General features: G+C 38.8%; 1 protein-coding gene across 4 annotated transcripts in view; it reads left to right on the forward strand.

Annotated features, from left to right (window-relative positions):
- The window catches only part of FBN1 (fibrillin 1), a 144206-nt gene that overhangs the window by 85290 nt on the left and 35540 nt on the right, over positions 1-23376 (forward strand). For all 4 annotated transcript variants that reach the window (XM_079317997.1, XM_079317999.1, XM_079318000.1 and 1 more), the window contains 13 exons: positions 1611-1736; positions 2292-2411; positions 3308-3445; positions 4416-4466; positions 6967-7092; positions 7875-8099; positions 9097-9222; positions 9315-9443; positions 9896-10021; positions 10150-10275; positions 11033-11155; positions 14729-14854; positions 15615-15740. In XM_079317997.1, the coding sequence (XP_079174123.1) occupies positions 1611-1736; positions 2292-2411; positions 3308-3445; positions 4416-4466; positions 6967-7092; positions 7875-8099; positions 9097-9222; positions 9315-9443; positions 9896-10021; positions 10150-10275; positions 11033-11155; positions 14729-14854; positions 15615-15740 (1668 nt within the window). The remainder of the gene's footprint in view (positions 1-1610; positions 1737-2291; positions 2412-3307; positions 3446-4415; positions 4467-6966; positions 7093-7874; positions 8100-9096; positions 9223-9314; positions 9444-9895; positions 10022-10149; positions 10276-11032; positions 11156-14728; positions 14855-15614; positions 15741-23376) is intronic.

The following is a 23376-nucleotide window of genomic DNA, read 5'->3' on the forward strand; positions in this document are numbered from 1 at the left end:
CCTGCCTAAACTGATTTTAGAGTACATTAGTCTTTCCTTGAATATGTGTTATACTGTGGAATCAAAGTCACCCTCTAACTGGGAGTTACATCCAGAGTTTGCTCACTAGCCTTCAGCTGGTGAGTTCTGGTTTCTAGCATGTTATTGCTGGTCCCTAATTGCAAAGTTTTGAATGTTGGTGATTATATTTCATTTTATTTTTCTTGTTCATGTTGTCAAGATTAATTTAGGTTTGCCTGATTCTTAGTATTGGTAATAACTTCCAGCTTAGTGTTGTCCACAGTTTTTGATTCAATTAATTTTTTAGTTCTGCATTAAAATGAGCATTTTATAGGACCAGTCCCAAATCTGACTCTTGAAAGCATTTCTAATATCCTCACTTCATCATGATTATTCTCTTTTTTTATATGTCCTGCTGTAATCTCTCCTTTTTTCAGCTCTGGAACCACCTTAAAATTCTTAAATTCCTTTCTATCATCTCGAGCTTACATAATAATTTTATTTGGGTTCTGTATTCTCTACTTAAACCTAAATAGCTTAAGTCATGGGTGTTATCCCAGTCTAAACTATCCATTATCTTAAAGAAAAAAAAAAAAAAAGTTGATCTTTCGTAGATAAAAGTCACACTCTAATTCATCCCATTTTTCCTTTTGCTTCTTTGGCTTTAACTACCCATGTTCTATTCCAGTGTTTGCTTGTAGCTGATGGCATCTCTTCTCCCAATCCATCTGTGAGTTTTCCAGATGCTCCCCAGCCCACCCTGTTGTAGCCCACATCCATGCTCCATCACAGCTGTTTCCCATTCTCCCGTAATGTTCCACCTGGCCCTCTCTCAATTTTTCTGAACTCCTGTGAAGCTTCCCACATGGTCTGTTTTATTCTGCAAGTCTCCCTTCTTTTCCTAGCACTTTTGCTGTTCCCAGCTGCTGTGCTGACCCTCTGAGTCTTCCCAACTTCTCTCAACACTTTCTGAGGCCTCTCTGACTTAGCCAATTGTTCCTGTCTGCTCTTTGGGTCTCTCCTGGTCTTCACCTGCTATTCATGGCCCATTGCCATCTTCTTGCAACTTCTCCCTAATGACCACAATTCTTCCAAAGATTTCCTCAGGGTTCTTAAATTAGCACTAGCAATTCTATTTAAATTTTTCATCTCTGAAGCAAGTGTAGACTTACATTCGCCTTGTTAACTACAACATCTAAGACATTTCAGAGCCAGCTTGGAAAAAATGATGATTTAAAGACCAGGATGATCAGCAAACCTTTTCAAACCAATCCTCTCCTTGTTTCTTTCATGACTGTGGGTGCTGCTGTGCAGCGACTCAGAGACAGCATAGACCTAATCCTCAATAAAGGCAGGATGAAAGTGTGAATCCCAGCTTTATTTTGAACTGTGGTGTGGCTGTAACATACTATGAATATGTGAGAAAGTACAAGCTCTTGTGCAAACTTTTGTGTGTTTTCTGCAAGAAGAATCCATTATTCATATTCCATGCACACCACATTCCCCTGCCTTATTTGTCTCTTAAAAGTGGCTTTTGGGAGGGGAATTCTGTCCTGACTTCTATTCCAGAAATGTTTTATTTCTTAAAAAGTTCTTTATTTTCATTGTAGATATTGATGAATGTGCACTGAACATGCTGCTTTGTGACAATGGGCAATGCAGAAATACCCCTGGAAGTTTCACCTGCACCTGTCCAAAAGGATTTGTATACACTCCTGATCTAAAAACCTGTGAAGGTAATTGGTAACACACCATTTCATTCTAGTTTTATTCATTTGGATTGTTCTCAGATTGTGCCAGAAATACTTTGAACCTTCATGAGGATATAATAGGTAAAACTAAGAAAAAAAAAAAAAAAAAAAAAAAAAAATCACCACAAACAAATTCTGTGGGGAAGTAGGAGAATGAGGAGGGAGGGACAAGGCCAAAATGAAATTATTAGATAACCTCATGGAATGACCTGTATGTACTCTCCCTATTTACTACTACCAGTGAGCCCACACTGTGCCAAGGGTGAGAAGAACCAAGCTTTACAAACATTTTATAAGAAGAACAGAGCCAAAGAGCTCCTAGTTTGGGCCCTTTTTGAGCCACTGACAGTCTAATGTGTTAATGTGTCTTTGGGACACATGCACTGTTAGTCTGTTGTGAAGGGTTTCATAACAGAAAGGAGGAATATCAGCAAGACTGGTTGTAAGGAAAGCTTCTTCCACTTTTTCCTAAACGAAAAAGAGCCATATGTATTTTTGGTGATGTTTTCTGGCACTAATAATAGTGTGTTTCTTTTCTAGATATTGATGAATGTGAATCTAACCCCTGTGTTAATGGAGTGTGCAAAAACACACCAGGTTCTTTTGTTTGTGAATGTTCACCTGAAAGTACTTTGGATCCAACCAGAACCATCTGCATAGGTATTTATTTCTCTGAAGATTTTATGTTTGCTGGTTAAAAATGTCCAGTGACATGTGAACATTGTACACTAGGTTAAGAAAATAGTTTAAAATAACTTTTGTAGATTATTTAGTGGAAAACAACAAAAACAGTGTTAAAAAGTGCTTGTTCTTGCCATCACTATGGGGGCATAAAGTGCACTTGGCAACTTGGTGTGCTTCCATGTTAAATTTGAAAGAGGTGAACATTTTTTCTAACCAACACAGACTAGTATTTCAGGTCTGTGCTCACCTCCTGAATTTCTCTGCAATAAGGTGAATTAAGATCTGCTCTCTGTATTTGAGATGGAGCATGAAAAAGTTATGCACAGTCCAGACCAGCTCAAGAGCATCCATGGACAATGCTATGACTCAGATACTCTGTGGGCTCATCATTTCCTTTCTTACCTGTTCTGCTGGGACAGTAATTTATGGCTCTTTTCTAGTTAGTGAGGAAAGCTATAGGACTACAGCTTAGCTATTTCCTGCCACTCTCTGTATGGGAAGGATATGGGGGATCTAGTAGAATAATGGAAGATGTAGCAAGGGTTCACATCTACTCTGTTCTTCTGCACGTTCCCCTAATCTGAGTCATAATCAATACAGGGACTCAAATCTTGAGTGGTGTTGACATATTCCCTGTTAAGGACAGTAAGCATAAACTAGGATTTACAAGAGCTTTGTGCTTTTGTAGCTTTCAGGCTATACTCTAGCACAGAGAAGGTTAAATTAAGAGATTTAAAATAAATTTAGCTCTGATGTGGTCAATTCTAATGAAAGGATGATTCTTTTTCATGGTTAAATTCACATGTTTGTAAATACAGTAATGTATAATGCTAAAGAATCTGCATGAAAATGTATTATTTTTTTCCAAACAGAAACAGTCAAGGGTACCTGTTGGCAGAACATAGTCAATGGAAGATGTGAAATAAATATCAATGGAGCAACTCTGAAGTCCCAGTGTTGTTCCTCACTAGGTGCTGCTTGGGGAAGCCCATGTACACCATGTGAACGAGGTAATGCTGTTAATTTTCCTCAGGAACCTGGGACTTTTCCTCCTCTGAGGCTGAGGTCATAGAAGTTGGGCACAGGCTAGACAAATTACTTGTTCTGTTATCAAGCAGTCATTCCATATTCAGTCCCAAAAGAGAGAATTCTTAATATTTGAGAGGTAGCATGTAACTATAGAAGATTCTAACTGGATTTTACAGTAAATATTTTACAAGCTTAAGCATTGAGGGGAAAGGACCACACCTATAGTCTGTAACTGGCAGCCTTACTTTAGTATGGTTTGTCATAGTTAGTGGTCTGGAGTTCCTAATGATGTAGCAATAAATGCATGTTCCCCAGAGATCCCAAGGAAATGCAACAAATGGATCTTTGGTGTGGTAATGAAGGGAGGAGAGGGAGTAGCCCTTGTTATTATACTCTGTAGATTAACTGATGACCTGGAGAACCATACAGTTGATCAAAAAATGGGTTGAGGTTTCTGCATATTCACTTGATAATTTTACTGAACTGTGGGATGAGCTGGGAACCCGGGGATAAGCTGATGAATGCAGAAATGTGTTGTTATTTTTATATCCTGAAAGCTGCTAGTTTGCTCAAATCTTTGGTTAATTTCATTCTGTGTATCTTAACAGAATTCATCCTCATTCATCCATGGTAAATAGGGTTGTAATGTGCTGTGATCAAGTGAAATGAATTAATTGGTTCAAATGAAACAGAAATCATAACCACTTTTAGGCTAGCTAGCTGAGACACATGGGAAGCAAAAGTGGATAAAGGCTGGCACTCTATGTGGTTTATGTAGTTGGCCCATCTTATCTCTTTATTATTTCAGAAAATACTGGGATACTGTCTAAGCACTCAGACTTCTCATAGCAATAAACTAGATAATGTTTCACATGATCAGTTTTGCACAATAAATTAATAGTGAGTTTTGGATGGTAGTATTCTGAAACTTCACTTCTGTTTGTTTTACAGACCCAATATGTCAAAAGGGATATTCAAGAATAAGAGGAACATTGTGTGAAGGTATTTATTGTTGCCTTAACATAAATCAGAGCTTGAATTTAAAAAATGCCTGTGTTTTGTTTAAGTGGTTAATTTAGTATAGAGGAACACTATACTAAGTTCTTACCTTGTGTTGTTCCATTAGAGTTATGTCAGGGATGAATTTGGTTTCAGTTTGTTTAACATTCCTGCATACTCACAGTTTATCTCAAAGCACACACTTGCAAATACAATGTCTACCAGTATAAGGAGGTGGCTCTCTCTCTTTGAATACTGTTAACTGAGTAATCTGTTTGTACATTTATGTGTCTTATATATGCTACAAAACATGGCATAACTAATACAATATGATAAGCCATTACTATGCTTTAGAAAAAGAGTGTTCAAAGACTGTAGTGCACATTAGTTTGATTCTTTTTTTCCCTAACCTTGACTTCCTTCCATATAACATTATATGAAATCTTACACATTCCAAAACATATTTTCACTGTCCTTTAAAAAACAAACAAACAAAAAAACCCCGTCAGGACACAGTTATACTTTGGTTAAAGAAAAGGTTAATATTTTACGTGTGTAGTTTTTTGCTTGGTATGAGATGACTCTATACTTCTCTGTGAGAATTGAAGGTCCCACCCTATTTCATCTCTATTTGAATTGATTTGAACCCCTGGAAAAGTACTGCATATTTACATAATATGCAGAAGCACAGAGAGTCTCAAACTGCTGTGGGTCATCCTGACTGACAACATCTGACATGACACTGCAGTTAAAATATTTTTTAAAAATTACTCCCATATGTAGCTTCCATAAAGAAACATTGTTTTTTTTCCTTAAAAAAAAAAAAAAAATTAGGAACACCCTCACACATACTCTTTGCTTTCCAAATGATGACTGAATACCTTGGCATGCCTGTGCTGCAGACCCACTGTACATAACTTATCTGACCTCAGCAACACTTTGTGGAGTGTGTAAGTGAAAGAAAAGAAAAAAAGAAAAGTGGGCCCACCTATCTCTCTTCACAGGGAAAGTCTTAGAACATTTTCAACACTGCTGGGATGGAAAGTTTATCCTTCCAAGATACAGACATAACTGTTTTCAGCATTTGCTTTACCAGCACATTAGATTACATCTATTACATGCTTTAATCTTTCTCATTTCTATGAGACCTGCATAGACCTAGGTTTTTCAGAGTAGTTTCCCTTCCTTGTAACCTTACTGAAGCCTTACTTGGTTTTCAACCAATGTAAGCATTTTTCAAGGCAGGGCAAGGTCTCTAGGAAATCTACCGGCAGGAGTAAGTTTAGTTCCCAAAAGGTGGTAGTCAGTTCTCCCATACACAGCCCCTGTAAAGTGAGTAATAGATCTTGTGCAAGGAAATAAGCAAACTAAATTGGCAGCATTCCTCTCATTTACGGGTGAGCCCTGGAGTTGTCAGCTGCAATACGGCTCACAGGCCATGAACAGTGTTTCAGTGGTTTCTAATAATCCACTGGCTTTGCTTCATACCTTCCAGTCAATTTGCAATATCTGTTCAAGGGCAGAGGCCACTGATCTGCCCCCCAGCGTTTATCCTCCATCGTGCTCCATGAGGTCTGAGAGATGCAGTTCTCTTTGCACCAGGGGCTTTGTCTGGAGGCCTAACCAGCCCAGCCTTTCCACTTCTTGGTTATTCTATATATGAATATTCATCTGCAGATTGCCTGTCATTCTTTTTTCATTTCTTGTTCTTATCCTCTCCTGTCCTAAAAATTGTCACGCTTCATCTTTCAGCATGTTTAAGGCTGGAAGCTTTTTCCCAAAGGCAGTTGTGAAGCATATGCTTTCCACAAAGGACATGGGTGGGAGGACCTCACACTTAGATTACTAAACGTTTATTTAAGCCCAAGCCAAGCTAATGCATATAATCAATTTATCCTTACCCAAAAGTGCTAAATTTGCCTTTTGAATATAGAAATACGATTTTTACTTAACAAAGTTAAACTCTGTGTGTAGTTGTAAGGAGATTATTTTAATATATATAAAATTGCTAGTTGCTGACAAGGCCATAGAGCCAGATTTTAAATTATGTTGTAGTTTCTAGACATGCAGACAGAGAAAATTTTCCAAAATCTTAAAAAAAAAGCTAAATCTATTTGGAATAATGCATAATGTCATTTTGCACTTACTTTGGTCTTTCTTTGCCCATTTGCTTCAAATATCTGGCCCACAGTGAGTATGAAACTGCATATAATTTTAAACACCCCTCCCTTTTCTGTCACTTTAGAATTTAATTTCAGTACGTGTAGGAATAGCTAATAGCAGCATGTATTATTTCTGATCATCAGCAGTTTTCTGTAATTAATTGCTGACTTGCTTTGGCAATTGTAAATGTTGTGATTTTTTCCAGGCTATGTAGGACTGCTGTGTTTTTTAATGTTATCCTAAAAACATTACAATGTTATTATTTTTTATATTTTTGCTAATTTGTTCATGTTTAGCATGTTAGTGATTGCTCTTGCTCACTTCTTTTTTTCTTTAATAGATGTTAATGAATGTGAGGTGTTTCCTGGAGTCTGTACAAATGGGCAGTGTGTCAATACCTTGGGATCATTTGTTTGCCAGTGCCCCAGTGGAATGACTTTAGATGCTTCTGGACGGACTTGTCTTGGTAGGTGTTAATTCCATGTGTAAATCTGGGGAAGAGCAGATACATGCAGTGACCATGTGTGACATGTGTGCTTTCTAATAAGAAAAGGAAATTATTTTTGCCCATTTTTCAAATGGAATTAGTCAGGGGTATGAACTTATTTCACCTGAAATAGGAGCAGGTTCCAATGGTAGTAGCTAAAGCCCATCACCATCTGCCAGCTGGTGAATAGCCCTGATTTAGTTCCAGACTGTTCATCTGACAAATCCCAACAGATCAACCATGCTCTTAGCACTCTTCATCTGCAGCCACACTGAAACCACCTTCCACAAAGGCTGGAACAGTGGAGGCCACACCATTGTGGGCTGGGACTTGGCCACACCGTGCCCCTTGATGGAGTGTGCAAGAGAATAACCAGGTTTTGTATGCTGTCCACCCAAAGCACCTTTGTCCATTTATGACAATAATGCCCAAGATTTGCCTCTGAAAAAGGCATAGCTTGTAATAATTAAAAGGCCATGTATGACAAGCTGGAATGTTTAAAATCCTTTTCTGATCCAAAATTTACTTCCAGTGTTGAGCATCATTTTTCAGAGTGGTGCTTTAAACTTACTTCAAATGTTAATTTCTGCGTTTAGCATTAGTATTTTGCTGTTAGGAATTATGCAGTAGCCTTGGTATGCTCCTCTGAGTCCACAAAAACGTGGAGCGAGCTGCACTGTGAAGGGATTTTGGAAAAAATTCCTCTGCAGTGAACTCAATTTTCTGCTTCTTTCTCAACATGCTGTTAAATTGCCCAACAGACATTCGCCTGGAGAGCTGCTACCTGCAGCACGAGGACGAGCAGTGCGCGTCGCAGATCCCGGGCCGGCACCGCATGGACGCCTGCTGCTGCTCCGTGGGCGCCGCCTGGGGCTACGAGTGCGAGGAGTGTCCTCTCCGGGGAACTCCTGAGTTTGAGGCTCTCTGCCCCAGGGGACCTGGGTTCTCTACCAAGATAGAGATAAGCGGGAAGCCTTTCTCTAAAGGTAGGAGATCTATTTGTGGTTGATTGCTGGCAAATCCTGATGGCTTCTACTCCCTTGATAGGCACTTCACTCACCCTAAGGCACATTTGAAAATCCAGTTAGATTTCACGGCAACTGAAGCCCAAATAAAATAGAAAATAATTTAGTTTATGTTAGAGACTATTAAATACCATAACATTGCAGCCTCAAAACACAGAATTTTTGTCTCTCACTAGAGAGGTTAAATTGTGCCTGACTTTGCTTCCTGGCATGTCATAGTACAAGAACTGGAACAAACTGGGCGGTCAGGTTTGGATGTATTTAAAGAGCAATCCTTACTTGTGAAGGGTGCAATAACTTTAATTTTAATGTGAAACAATGAAGAAATGGTGAATTATTTTGGAAATTTCTTGTGAATTTCTTGTGAATTACTTGGAGAAGTAGAGGAAATATTCTCCATGATGATAGCTCAAATCAGAGAATTTTATTTACAGTAAACCAAGTTGTGTTTACTGAAGTTTGAAATGAGGGGATTATATATATATGAATGACAATTGCTGTTGTTAGTTTCAGCCTCATTTTATAAACAGTTTCTAAGCCATTAATTATCCATAAAGAAAAGTGACATGTGCTTTTACTTATGCTCATTATTTTTTCTGTGACTCATGGAAGTCACATTTTTTTCTCAGAAATCAGAAGACAGTGCTTCTTTTGAAAGCTGTCTTTGCCTTGATCCTCTGTCCACTGAAATCTTCCTGAGGTGCAGATCAGATCCTGCAGGACAAGGGCAGACTAATACCATTCTCTAGCAGAAAGTGTTCTTGGCAATTCCAGCACAAAGTGTCTACACTGTTGGCTAGGGGGAAGTCAGTATCAGTTTATGCAGTGTGGTCTAATTTTCCCACAATGAGGGATCACTGCCATGAAAAGTGATGTGATCTGATGTCAGCATTGCTCTTTTGTGCACTGTTTTTGTATGCAATGGTAACATCTTATGTCCACACTATCTCATTTTCAGACATTAATGAATGCAAAATGTTCCCAAGCCTTTGTACCCATGGAAAATGCAGAAATACCATTGGCAGTTTTAAGTGTAGATGTGACAGTGGATTTGCCCTTGATTCTGAAGAGAGGAACTGCACAGGTAAACTGCATGGATATCTCCCTCACAGCTTGGAACTGAAGAGGGAAAACTGAACTCCTTTGATAATTCTGTGAAACTGTTTTGTCTTACAGATATTGATGAATGCCGCATCTCTCCTGATCTTTGTGGCCAAGGCATCTGTGTCAATACTCCAGGAGACTTTGAGTGTGAATGTTTTGAAGGCTATGAAAGTGGATTTATGATGATGAAAAACTGCATGGGTATGTTTTTCTAGACCTTAGATGTGCAATAGTATGCTATGCCCTAGAATGCTATGCATGGTTTATTTGGGTTTTTTTTTTTAAAGATTTGATTGTGCTTGGGTTTAGGTCTCATTTTGTGAGCCTTACTAAAGCTAACTTTAAATGTGAATTTGCTGCTTCTGCAAGTTGCCAAAGCATATATAAGCAGGGACAGAATTTTGGGATGTTAAATTTATCCCCACAATCTCCATTTTGCTAAGTGGGACACCACCCTGAACTTGGAAGTTAAGGTAAATTAAAATTTAGAAGAAGCCTTTTTGAGTGATTTTCTAACTGCGTTATGGTGCAAGGCATGATTTGCTCTAGGACAGGCTGCAGGGTCAATCAAAGCAGGTGGTGCTGTGGTGGGTGAGGGGCTGTGGTGAGGATGTGCTGGCCCTGCACTGATGTACCTCCCTTTGTCCCCACAGACATTGATGAGTGTCAGCGCAATCCCCTTCTCTGCCGAGGTGGCACCTGCATCAACACAGAGGGAAGTTTTCGGTGTGATTGCCCTCCAGGCCATCAGATATCACCAAATATCTCTGCATGTGTAGGTGAGACATGCAGGCAAAATCAAGACTGTGCACAGCAATTTGTACCTCTCTTGTGCTGTGCATTTACAGTGTTTGCTTTAGTATCATTTTCAGGACAAAAATGTGTTCCTCTTTTTCTTTTGCAACAGACATTAATGAATGTGAGCTGAGCACCAACCTGTGCCGAAATGGCCGTTGTGTCAACCTGATTGGAAAGTATCAGTGTGCTTGCAACCCTGGATATCAGTCCACACCCGACAAGCTGTACTGTATTGGTAAGGACAAAATCTGCATGGGAGCTCTAGCAAACAGGGAAGATAAAATACACAGAATTGTTTCAGTTTAGTAGCTATATAAAAATTAGTTTTTAACCATGAATGAAAAAATCTATTACAGTTTATCAAAACAGTATGCAAAATCTTCAAAACATGCATATCCATTTTTGAGAGAAATAAAGAAGTTATGGCAGTGCTACACTTAGCTGAGTAAGAGATTATTTTCTTTACTAAATCAACCATGATGCATAAAATCACATACTATTTTAAATGCCCCAAGACTTCAGACTTTGATGATTAAGATGGAGTAACTTGTTAGATTACTTATATATTTAATTAAAAATCATCATTCCCGCTGGACCATGAAATAGAATCATGTGGTTCAATTCCATACATTCCTTCTACAGTGCCATGGAAAAATCCACTGGCTTTAATTCTGTCAAGTAATTTTTTGCCTTGATCCTTACAAAAACTTTGTTGCCCTCATGATCCTGTGATAATTCAATGCTGTTTGTATATGTAGAAGGAGAACCACAGAAGTATTTGTATATTCAGTCAGGTATCATCTCTTTCCATCCCTGGTTTGCCTGAATCTATCCCAGTGCCTACCTTGCAAACACTTAAATGTTAGTGTGCAAACACCAAGTGTAGATTCTGGATTGATGTTGTACTGGAAAGCTGACTCCAAGTGTGTCCTTGAAATGTGCTTTAAAGTAAAAGGTTTTGTGGGTTTTAACTGTAATTTTCTCCTTTTTAGATATTGATGAGTGCAAAATAATGAATGGTGGCTGTGAGGACTTCTGTACAAACTCAGAGGGCAGCTATGAATGTAGCTGTAAACAAGGCTTTGCACTGATGCCAGACCACAGGACATGCACTGGTAAGGGAGATTTTGGGAACTTTTCTGCTTAAATGGTTTATTTCAATAGTTTAAAAATTAATCTTTCTAAGGTTAAAGCTATTGTAACAAATACACTATTTAAAAAAAGAAAAGGAATGGAAAGTTAAGTTCTTTTTATGAAGTAAATATTTCTAAAGTATCAGAATTGGGCAACTGCAGAAAAGTGTTTTGGAGGAAATTGGTTCTTGGTAATTTCAGAAAGTATACAAGTTGATTCTGATTTTAATAACAAAAATATCTGATTTTTTCAGTAGGAAATAAACTTTCCCCTTTAAAGTATTATAGTAGATCCAAATCCAAAACAGGCTGAAGACCATTAAAAAAATTACCACTAACAGAAGCCAAAGTGCTGTGCATGTGTATTGTATGGTTATGTTGGAGAGAGGATAGACAGAGATGGTAGAAAAGAAACTGATTGCTCTGTTCTGTGGTTTTGTGGTATCTGCTCTTAAGCAAGCAATAAAATTCCCATTTTTAATTGTTTGTTTAGTCAAGTGCAAGTATGCTGTATTAATTCAGAGCTGAATGACTTGCAGAGAAATTGAAATCAGAATAGTATGAATCTTTCTTAGGGACCAGATCTTTTGCACTCTTAAAAGGGTTTGTGAGAAAATTGTCAGAGCTCTCTTATGGCCGGGTGTTCTCCTTTGGGAGGCTGGGAGTCATAATCCCAGGAAGTGGTGATTTCCACATAAGTTACTGGAAAGACAATTCTACCCTACTTTTCTGGTACTTCTTGCTTCATAGCCACTGGCCTGATGAGGCATGTGAATATTTGCCAGCTGTTTGCCAATTCCATCCAAGAGTTCCTTGAAGAGCATGAGAATTATAACAGGGTTAATCCCTTGGAATAGAATTGCCTTTATGGTTGAACAAATGGGGAGTTTTCTATGCTGGATTATTAGAATGCTCACATTTAGAATTTGTAAATATTTATAGACCTTGAACCAGGGTCTCAGTTACCCTGAGACCACTCACTGCCATTCCAGAAGATAAAAGAGCCCTAAAGTACAGCAAAATGTGGTTTTCCCCCACATTGCTCTGTCAGAAAGATGTAAAGTAGCCACCCTTCAGCAAGTATCAGACCCTCATTCAAAGAAAGAATTCAACTAGAAAAAGTGCAGACTTGATTGACCCTGAAAACCTAAAATATTTAGATTAGAAGCAGTTTGCTTTAGCTCAAGTTTCTAGAAAAGGCAATCTTTTACAAAACCTTGTCCAAACATTGGTGTTTAGGGCACTTTTTCAGTGCAAAAATAAAACCGGTTGATCAAAATTGTGCCTCAGCCAGAATCTAAACCCAGTGAGAGGATTAGAGTGACATGAGAGGGAAGGGAGGAGGAGGGGGAGCAAAGTCCCTGAGCCACTTTTCTGTTTTCATCTTCTTTATTTGACTCTGACCAAATGACCCAAATGTGCACTTGGACAGCCTTTGAGATCTCAAGTCTGCTGGCTAGAAACAGTTCTGTCCTTACTCCCTCTTTGCCATCCAAACACATCTCTAAACCCAAAACCAGAAGAGATAATTTACAGCATCTTCCTGCATATTAAACTAAAAACTTTAGAATAGGGAGATACTATCTTTTTGTTCTCAAAGTCAAAATGCAAGCATCTCTCTTGGAGGAGGTGATAGATTCTGTGTGGCTTGTCCACACATTAACCTGACCCTAAACATGTCCATAGAAGTTTGTAGTCAGATCTTACTTTAGTTGTGAATTTCTACATATCTATTTCTACATATCCAGCCTTGACTCTGAAAAACATTTCCTTCACAGGCCAGCTGTAATAACTATTAGCTATTCATTTTCATACTCTCTTCTAATAAGGACTTCAATGCAATAGCCACACACAAAAAGATTTAAATAGCAGAAACACCAGACATCTTTGGATGTCAAGTCAAATCTAAGAAAATATCCAGAGATGTGAGGGGTCACTTTCACTACCCTATTAGGAATGAAAACACTTCTTCCTTCTGTTGAAAAGATGTTACTTATGTATGTAAACATCTCATGAATATTCAAAATCCACACACTGAGGTTTTACCTCTCCCCAAACTAAGAAGAATAAAAATAATATGTGACATTTGTTTTCATGTCACTCAATATCTGGTTTTACATTGTTGATGTTTGTGCACGGCACAAGATAAAATAGGACTGTGACCTTCAATTGTGAAACACCTATTTTACATTTTCAGTTTTCTCTGTGTGTGAACATGTCTTTTATCTTTAACATCACACAAAGCTGGAAGCCATCACAGAATATATTTCCTGATAATTGACCTGGTAAGAATGCTCTGCAGTTCAGTAGTAGGTCACATTTGAATTGGTGAGGTTATGCATAAATAATCAGCTCAATTAGGAGAAACAACTAATTCTTTGTCAGCTGATTTTCCCCCAACTGTGAAATTGGTACAGTGGCAGGTTTGTAAATAAAGTTCTTTATTTCTGTCATTATTATTCCCATTTCTAGAGCTTAAATTTGCATGTTAATTCAAATTCCATTCCAAATTAACATTTTCAGGCTAAGGTCCATGCCAACATTATTTGCTTGTTAAGATGAACAGGGACTGGTCAGCCTTCTTCCTTGCAGAAGTTGTGTATCTACACAAGCCTAACTGCTAGAAATACAGCAGAATAATGAACATAATATTTTAAATTAATATGAGTTCATTTTCTGCAGCTGCATAATTACTGCAATCCACAATAGACTGCTCTCATAATGAGTTACACCCTTTCTCTTGGAGAAGATTCCTGAATCTTGTCCTTTTTGTGCTGATTTTTTTCCCATGGTATCACAAGGCAGAGATTCTGATTTTTGCTCTTGCTGGTCTGTGCTGGTGCTGACATAGGAAAATTCTAGGGATTTTTACAAGGAACACTAGCATAACCCCAGGGGCTTGGAAAGATTCCAGAACTTGGCATGGTTGCCTTAATATAATAAAGTATCTGCTTCTGCTGCTTGTCTCCAATCAGGGATGGCAATTTTATCAATTGAGAAAATAACTTTTCTTCCTAGAGGATATAACTATATGGCTGGCCTGGCCAGTCAGTTGAAATGCTAAATAAGAAAATTCTCTTAGTGAAATAAATGTATGTACTATAATTATTCCCATTATGAGTTGAACTGTTTCCAGTTTGTCACCACTCTTGAGATCTGTAAAGGTATTTTGCATGCATGATGGCTTTTTTAAGATCTGTAAAGTTTTATATTTTTGTCACTGAATTTGACTTCAGAGCTTCCATTGATTTCAACAATGATGGATTGCATCCAAGAATTCCCAATCATATGTGGCCTTGTGGTGTGATAAAGGTTCTGTGGGGGTTGTTTTCTCTGAAGGAAAGGTTGGTTCCTGTTCCTCCCACTTGAGTCAGAAGGGAATGTTTTGCCACTGACTTTAGCTGGAGGCAAGGAGCTTACTCATCAGGACAATTTTGCAATGCACTGCTCAGTTATTTACAAGAATTCAGTCTTCACCATGTTTATCAGAGCATTAAAATGTTTACTTGCCATGATGATGGTTCATTGCATTGGATAAATGATTTTCCCCTGTAGATATTGATGAATGTGAGGACAATCCTAACATCTGTGATGGAGGCCAGTGTACAAACATCCCAGGAGAATACAGGTGTCTTTGCTATGATGGATTCATGGCATCTGAAGACATGAAGACTTGCATAGGTAAGTGAAAGTACATATATTTCAATCTGCATTAAACATAGCAAAAAAATCTACTCTTTCCAAGTAGACAAACAATGATATTTGAAGAGTATTGCTCTCATCTCCTAATTTTGGTCACCTGGCTGTAGAACCAACCCTGTGGCACAAATGCAAATCTGTATATCCCTGTAGATTGGGGTGCAGACATGATCAATAGCATTTCATCTTTGGGTCCTCTTCCAATGAGGTTTTAATGCAGCTTAGATAAAAGAGTGCCTGAAAAAGGAAGAAGATGATGCTGTGGAAAATTTCTAGCAAGATAAATCCCCAGTGCTGATTTAAACTTGTCTCTGAGACAAAACTATGTGGAGGTGTTATACTTTGGTAGAACAGAGTTGTGAAACAGCATGTCTCCAAAACCACATTTTTACATTTTAGTTTAAAACCTTAAGTGTATTTTGAGAGAAATGTCTAACAAAACTAGACAATGCATGCATGCATATATAGTTGTATACAGACACATATATGTAGAAATTATCAATCATCATAGTAATTCTTTGGATAATGTACTGCACCTTAGTGTCTATTTTTAGTGTAGTATCACTGTTATCCCAGATCTCAAAATGTATGGTTGTATGCTAGGTAAGGAATACTTACTATAAGCAGCTTTTTCTTTGCATATCTAGACCTGTTTTTGTATCAAAATTAATATCTAAAGAGACTTTTCCAGTTACTTTCTAAGAATTGTATTTAATAAATCTTAATTAATGGGATTTTATAGATGTTAATGAATGTGATCTGCATCCAAACATCTGTCTGAGTGGAACCTGTGAGAATACAAAAGGCTCATTTATCTGTCACTGTGATATGGGATATTCAGGCAAGAAAGGCACAACTGGTTGCACAGGTAAGTTTTAAAGATTAATTATTGATTTTTACTTAAACTCGTGCGTCTGCTTTTCTGGTGTTCAGAACCTCCTCTTGCTGTGCTTCTTTTCACTTGTGCTCCTATTTTACCTCTCATCCAAATTTGCTGAGCTTGTGTTCTGCTAAACTTCAGTGGAACAACATTCAACCTGATGCTGCTTCAGCTGAAATGAGTGCAGCAAAGAGTGGCATCAAAACTGGGTGTGTTACTGCACAGTTGTTCATCTAAGACAACAGCAAATGCCATTCTCTGTAACTTAACAAACTCCTGGGCACTTCAATGCATTTGAATTAGTTAATTGTATACTGTGCAAGCAGATAACAGGTATCTGTTCAAAGTATTATCTGGCAAACACAGATGGCGTGAAATATGTGCTAAAATATATTTTCATTTTTTGCTAACTGTCGACAATACACAATTACATTCTATCAGCTGAATCAGAATTTGCTTTATTTCATGTATTGCCAGCAAACAGAAATGAGATTCAAATACACAGGCTCTGAGGGCATGATATTAATAATCCAAGTGCTGGTGTCTCAACCCAAGGTGTTGAGAGTCTTAGGCTTTGCCCAAATATGAATGCAAACATATGTTTAATATAATTTTTAATATAGACTTAGAGTAAACACATTTCTGGCAATGTCTTTGCGACACACTTATATTCTTAGTCTGCCCTTATTGTACAGATTTAATAATATATTTTTTAAGTGCCCCAAATATATGAAGTTAGTTTTTTACAACTCTCACAGAAGAATCTGAGATCTGGAGTTGTGTTTTGCATATTGGACTATGGATGAATAATTGTGCATTAGTAACAGCTGCCTTGGACTTGCATATGAACTGATCTAAATCCAAGAAATCCCTAATTGTACTCTATAGACCAACATTTCAGTGTTCTTTGTTTCTGTGCTTAATTATACAAAGATCTTCAGAACTGTAGACCTGAAAACCCTCACGCTGATCAGTTACACATGGTGCAGCTCAGTCCCAGCCTAAGGAGCAGGCAGGGAAAATGAAGCAGTGGGTTGAAGGCAAAAGATGGAGAAAGGTCATGGAGGCAAGGGAGGATCTGAAGTATGACTTCTGGAGAAGTGCCTGGAAATAGCCACCATTTTGGCATCACGTGCTTCAAGGTAGTGGCAAATGTCCCAAGCAATATGTTTTTGTTAAAGGAGAGGCCAGGAAATCCCTCTCTCCTGGTCCCAGCCAAGTCCTGACCTGTGGATGTACACTGTCTGTCATGAGGGCTCTTCCCACCTCCTTACACATTTTTAACCTTTCCTGCTGCTTTTGTCTGCATGCCAGTATTTCAGACAGGATGGCACTCACCAGGAATAACAGCAGAACACCTTAATTCCAACAGATATTATAGAGGGGCTCAGTAATTTGAAAGAGCCCAGTGGTCTAAGACAAAAAGGTGAAGTATCAGTTAAGCTGACACAGCTGAGATGGGACCATAGTCAAATGATGAAATTTATTTTGCTTTAAAAAGGAAAGCAGGAAGCAGAGCAGGAAATTTCTGGATTGGTTTCATAATGAAAAAACTGTGGATACAGATCCCATAGTGACTACATTGTATAGGTTCTCACATTCTAGCTTTTTAAATGTCTGATTGACTGCTGGAGAACATTGAATTCCCCATTTCTTGTTTGCACAGTATTAGAGCAGAGTTGAAGTTCCCAGGCTCAGGTACTACAGACCATGAGAGCATCCTTCAATACTTCTGGAAGGACCTTTCAAACCTTGACCCCAGAATTCAGTTATACAGATCAAGAGTATCCACAGTTCTTAGGAATTCCATGGAAAAAAAACACATACAGCACTTTGAATGGGAGATCCTCTATTTCATGAGAACAACTAAATCATGTTCTTTGTGTTCCATTCCAGTTTTGTCTAAATATTTCAGCTCCCTTGTCATTACTGAGTGTTTCCATTTTAACAAATAAACTTGTTTTTCCCCCCAATCATTTAACAGTATTCAGAATCCACCCACTGACTTACATTCCCATCCCACACAGTTCCCCTAGTTCTCCCCTCTCCTTGGTTCTCAGTAAGAATGTGGACAGAGCTTAGTAACAAAAATATATTTTTTAAAATACTATCAAAAATACAGTTTGTAGATGCAGCTTTTCAACATCAAGTGCTGTGAAATAGTTTCATTTTCATTCACAAAGCAAGCTGTGATAATACAGGTTTAGAGCAGTGCATTTTAGATTTTCCTAGGCAGGCAATGATGTGCAGCCACTAGAGAGAAGATTGCTGCGTTTTCCCCTATTCCAGTTTCAGATCATTCAGCTTTATGACAAATACCTTGTCTCTATTTTTTCTGTCAATAAAGTATACGTGTACTTGTGCAGAAATTAAATCCTGCTTTGGCACTTGTGTTTGTATTTTATGATTCATCACCAGTCTGAATTACTGCCTGTAAATCTGCAATATTTCACTGCTGATGTAGAGCCTTAAATTTGCTCTAATATTTTCACAGAGAAACAAATTCTTCTCTGACTCTGTCCCATCCATCCTTCTAGTTATAGCTGTGTGCACAGCCTCCCTGGTGGTTTCTTGTGGAAGGGGGCTTGCACAAGCTTAGGGTGCTCTCCATATAGCACCTTCACCTTGAAAGAGATGAACTTTTGCAGTAATTGCCCAACATGGCCAACAGATCAAAAATAAATACGTTACAACTCAGCTGGATTTCTCCACAGCAGGCTCAGGGAGTTGGGAGGCTGAGACCAGGATCTGACTCCACAAGGGCCATGCTGTTGCCATGTGGAGGAAGGCTAGTGGAAGGTATTCAGCTGCAGCCCAGGTGTGGGCTGTGAGATTGAACACTTTGGTGTTGAACATCTTCCACTGATGGATATGGGAGGAGTGAGTACACACTGCACACCTGCATGGCTGACATGAACTTGGTTCTAGAGAGATCTGACATCTGATACAAGGAAAGGAAGAGGTGAGCCTGTCATTTGCTCTCAGAAATAGAGCCATTATATTTTGTGACTTGTATGATGTGCTCTCCTCTCCATCATTGATGGCTTCTGGCCATTTATAATACATTGTGTTCCAGGCTGGATGGCACAAGTTCTGGTACCAGTAAAGCATATGTTTACCATCATGAATCTGGGAGCTGGCTGTGTCAGACCAAATACCAGAAGATAATGATAATGAGATGCTGTCCACCAGAGAAGGGTGTTACAGGAGGAGTGTACTGGCAATAGGCATCTGTCCAGCAATAACACACTGTGCCTCAGTGTGCTGATGATGTAAGGATAGCAGGCAAGAGTTGAACTGTCCCATGTGAAACTCCAAGAGTACAGTATGGTGAATAAAATCTGAGTGATTGCAAAAGAGAAAACAATTTTACGTCTAGGAAGATCATAATAGGGGAATTTTTCCATATATTTTTCTACTTGTCTGAGTGCCAAGTTGAAATTCACAGTCTTTTCCCTCTGAAAAGCCTTCGTTTTTCCTACCTGATTACATGGGCAGCAGCCCAGGAGGAGGAAATGCCTTGTGACTTCCCCCAGACGACTGGCCCTTGGGGAATTGGACCCAGGCTCAAAATACCAGTGAAAAGTCAGTGCGATAAAATGCACAGATATGCAGAGACTGCCAAAAAATTGTAAAAGTCAGAAAATGCTTAAGGGATTTGCATAATTCCTGACAAACAGTACTGATTTATAGGTGGAGTCTGAATTAAATTTGCAGTTTGCTAAGGATTCTTATAGACCACTGAAGCCAAATGAAACCTAACAAAAAACACTATACGAAGTACCTAGAGGATTTCATGCCCAGCAGTGAACATGTGAATTTTCTTCAGTGAATGTACAATTCTCATTCTGTTCAAATGCAAAAGAATGTTTCTAAAGTATAGGTGAGGAAACAGTGACTTATTCCCATGTTCCTCTCTGGCCAACTTCAATGATCCACTTCCAGACTGGGTAAGGATGTGCTGTGCAGTCATTGGCTTGCAGTTTCTTTTCTTTGCCACATTTTGCAAGCATAGTGCAAAGGCTAACAGGTATATAGGATGTGTATTTTTGCTGCACACACATTAAGAGCCCTAAAAAATTGTGCCACTGTGATTAATGGGAGAGACACTATTAATTGCCAAAGGTTTGAGAGAAAAAAATAATTGTCCAAAGAAGAGAACTGAAGGAGCCAACAAAATAGGGTGACTGACAGGTTTTTTTCCCCAGAGTGCTTAGGATTGTTATGATGTTAGACTTGCATATTATTTATCGTGCGTATTCTCATCTGTTGTAGGCAGACAGCTCTTAGTATAAATGGGAGTTGTGCAATTGCAAAGCTGAGAACATGTGTGCAGCAGCACTGGGGCACAGTGGGACCGGCTGAGGATGCAGTGTCAGTCTCCGGCTGGAATGTCTTTGTTTGCCTTGGCTTGTCATGGACTCATGCTGGAGGCAGAAGGAGAAGGTTGATATAAATCAGTGACTCACTCCTTTACTCTTTAGTGAAAATCCCCATGAAGTCAGTGGGAATAGGCCATCATTGTGTGAAACCCTGACTTCAGTAGTGTCCTCGTGGGTGCTCCTTGGGTCATGATACCTTTACTCAGACCATGTAATGCTTTTGTCTTCAGACAATTAAATGAAAATAACTGGAGTATTTGAAGAGTATAGTACTGTTTGTACTGCCATGCAGACAGAACAGGCTGGACTCATGCTTTTATTAAAGATATTGAGTTAATTTTTCCCCTACAGAGCTCAACTTCTTTCTGTTTCATTCTGTGAAGCCATAATTCAATACTTATGGCAACATAAATCCATATTAAGCTCCAGTATAAGCAGGCATAAATTCCACTGATTTCAGTGCACCATTTACATAGGACCATGTTTGGTCTGAGATCTCTTTTGCCTTGGAAAGAATTGCAGTGCAATAAATGTAGACTTATAACTCAGCTGTGCAATGAAAGGAGAGAATAGGGATTATAGCAAAACAACATCTGAGTTAAACACAGAGGAAAAGAAGTAAAATCTGGGATGAAGCCAGTGATGGTATTTTATACGCCTCAATCAGCTTTCATTTCAGGATCTGAAAAACCTTTCCATGCATCATGGAAATGAGCCCTGCAATGTCCCTTTAAAGGTAGATGGTATTAGAGAATACAGTTTGCATTCCCAATTTGATCTTTACCCAGGCAAAAAAGTATGGAAATCAATTGAAATTTTTTACCGAAGAAAAGCTTTTTTCATTCAAGGCAAGTGGAATGATATTTCAGTGGCTGATACCTGAGAAAGTTGGTCCCATTACAAATACCTGTATTTGGTTATAGATTTATGCTTGCAGCTTTCATCCCAAAGGAGATTCTCAGCTTTTTAGAGTGTGTGTCAAACAGGAACAAGTGTGTGATGGGGAACAAGTGTCCACTGCAAGGGCCCCAGTGTTGTGGTGCTGCTGTTCCCCTGGGAGCTGTTAGTGGTGGTTCTCAGGTACAATGTGTCAGTGGGTCACTGCATGATGGGATGGAGTCCACAGTCACTTTATGGAGAGTGGAAAATTTGGCTTGGGCTTTCTTAAATTTGAGCCTGAGCATGACTTCATTGCGGTGTAGCTGTTGCATGCAAGTTTCTGTTTGTGTTTGCTGGTGGTTTAAAAAAATTCTTGGCAGAAACCTCTCTACTGGTGATGGGTTTTTTTGTGGTGTTTTGTTGTGCTCTGCAGGGTATAGGGAAACTTATGACTGTATGTTTGAAAGCATCAAATAATCAAATACAGTGGAGTCTTAACGTGAGCAGTGGTTTAACAGTTTGGGGTTTAAAATCATGTAAAGGTTAAAATATAGTGTGTTTGCCTCAGCTTTTTTATGTCAGTGTATACTGTAGCTGACCTCTCCAAATTCCTTCCAGTCTTTCCCCAAGCCAAAATGAGTTGCTTTTCTTTCAGGCCACCCTTAAGATTTTTTGACAGACACAAGTTTCCTGTTTAGGGTGATGTTATCTTCACATGAGTTTCTGCACATGCTAAAGGCAAAACTGCTCTGAGATTATTCACTCCTGACCCTTTTTTTAAGTTTTAAAAAGTAAGTGTCCATTCGGATGTTTTCAGGCCTGTTGGTGGAGTTAACATTTATTAATGTAGATTCCAGCTGCCAGATTTAGATTCATATCTAGATGTCAGCATTCAGATTATGGGAATGCTCACGTCTGGAGTTTTGAGTCAAAGCAATGCCTTGCTTAGAAAGAAACTCAGAAAAGTAAGATTGGATTAAATTGCACTTTAACAGACTAAAAAGCTCCAAAAAAATTAAAGCCAACCCACCAAAAAACCCAAACCCCAAACCAGCCAACCAACCAACCAACCAACAAAAAAACCCCAAAAACCAAAACCAATAACAAAAAACAACCCAAACAAACAAAAAACCCAAAAAACAAATCACAAAAAATCTGCCATAATCTCAACAACAAAAGACCCCAAGCAAGCACAAAACTCACCAAACAAACACCCTGTCCCTCCCAAACAGCAGTTGGTTTGGATGTTTTCTGGACTTGAGTATTTAATTTTAGGATAATAGACAGATGTTGTCTGCTTCTTGTGTTGCCTTTGTGAAAAAGCAAAATATGTGTACAAGGCATAGTGAAAGGACACAGCCTTTTTGCCTAGAGAAGTGTGGACAGAAAAACCTAAGAAAGTGTTGTAAAGGAAATGCTGATACCTGGGCACTTTCCACATTAGCTCCACAACCTCACCCTCTTTAAAGAGCTAATTGTTTTTAGATAAAATCATAGGGAAATTCAAGTCTGTGATTTTAGGGCTGAAAATCCCAAAGGTTGTTACATATGTGATGACTGATGCCTTTTCTTAATCGTCTTCTTGAATAGGGTCTGAGCTGGATTTTTGTCTGTGGAATCTTGTAGAGTTGTGAGCTTGTTTTCCATTTCCATCAGCTGTTTTACAGAGGGAGATGATTTGGCTTACAGCAACATCAAAGACACCTGGGAGGGCTAAAATATTTGGTATCAGTTTTAAGTGGTTTTATGTGTACATCCTGCATGGAAGTAAAGTGCTGTTGATAGCTCAGTTACGGAAAATAGTGTGAAATCCAAAGCTCAGATAGGCAAGAAAATTTCTGTCAGATTTGTTTCAGTTACCAGTAGTAATTCCTGAAAAAAAATTGCCTTTTAGTTTATACAGTCTCCAGCTACTTATATGAAGCATTAATAATGCTTTTTGAGAAGGAAGAATGGGGTTCAATTTGAGTTTTGCAGTCCATATATTTTGACATTGCCAGAGAATGCCCAAAAATGAAAATAAGGTGAAAAGATCAAGTATTGAAATAGAATGTGCTGGTATGGCCATGTGTGTTGAAGACTGGGTGACTTGCTGCTGGTGTCTCCAAGGATGCTGACTTCTTCCCACTGTATTAGGTTTCCTGAGTTCCTAATAAACTGCCTGCCTGATGAACTCTTCAGCTGTCTGGGTAAATACAGTGCTACAGTCTGTCCCCCACCTTGCACACAGCCTCTGGCCAAGCAGAACCTCCCTCATTCCCTGCCAGGGGACAGTCCTAGGGACAATCCTAGGATGGTGGTACCTGGCTGGTGTTCATCAGCATCTGTGCAGATACATGGGAGCTGTGGAAGTGCTGTATTCC

This window comes from Erithacus rubecula (assembly GCF_903797595.1).
Source record: "Erithacus rubecula genome assembly, chromosome: 14".
In the NCBI taxonomy this organism is placed as follows: Eukaryota; Metazoa; Chordata; class Aves; order Passeriformes; family Muscicapidae; genus Erithacus; species Erithacus rubecula.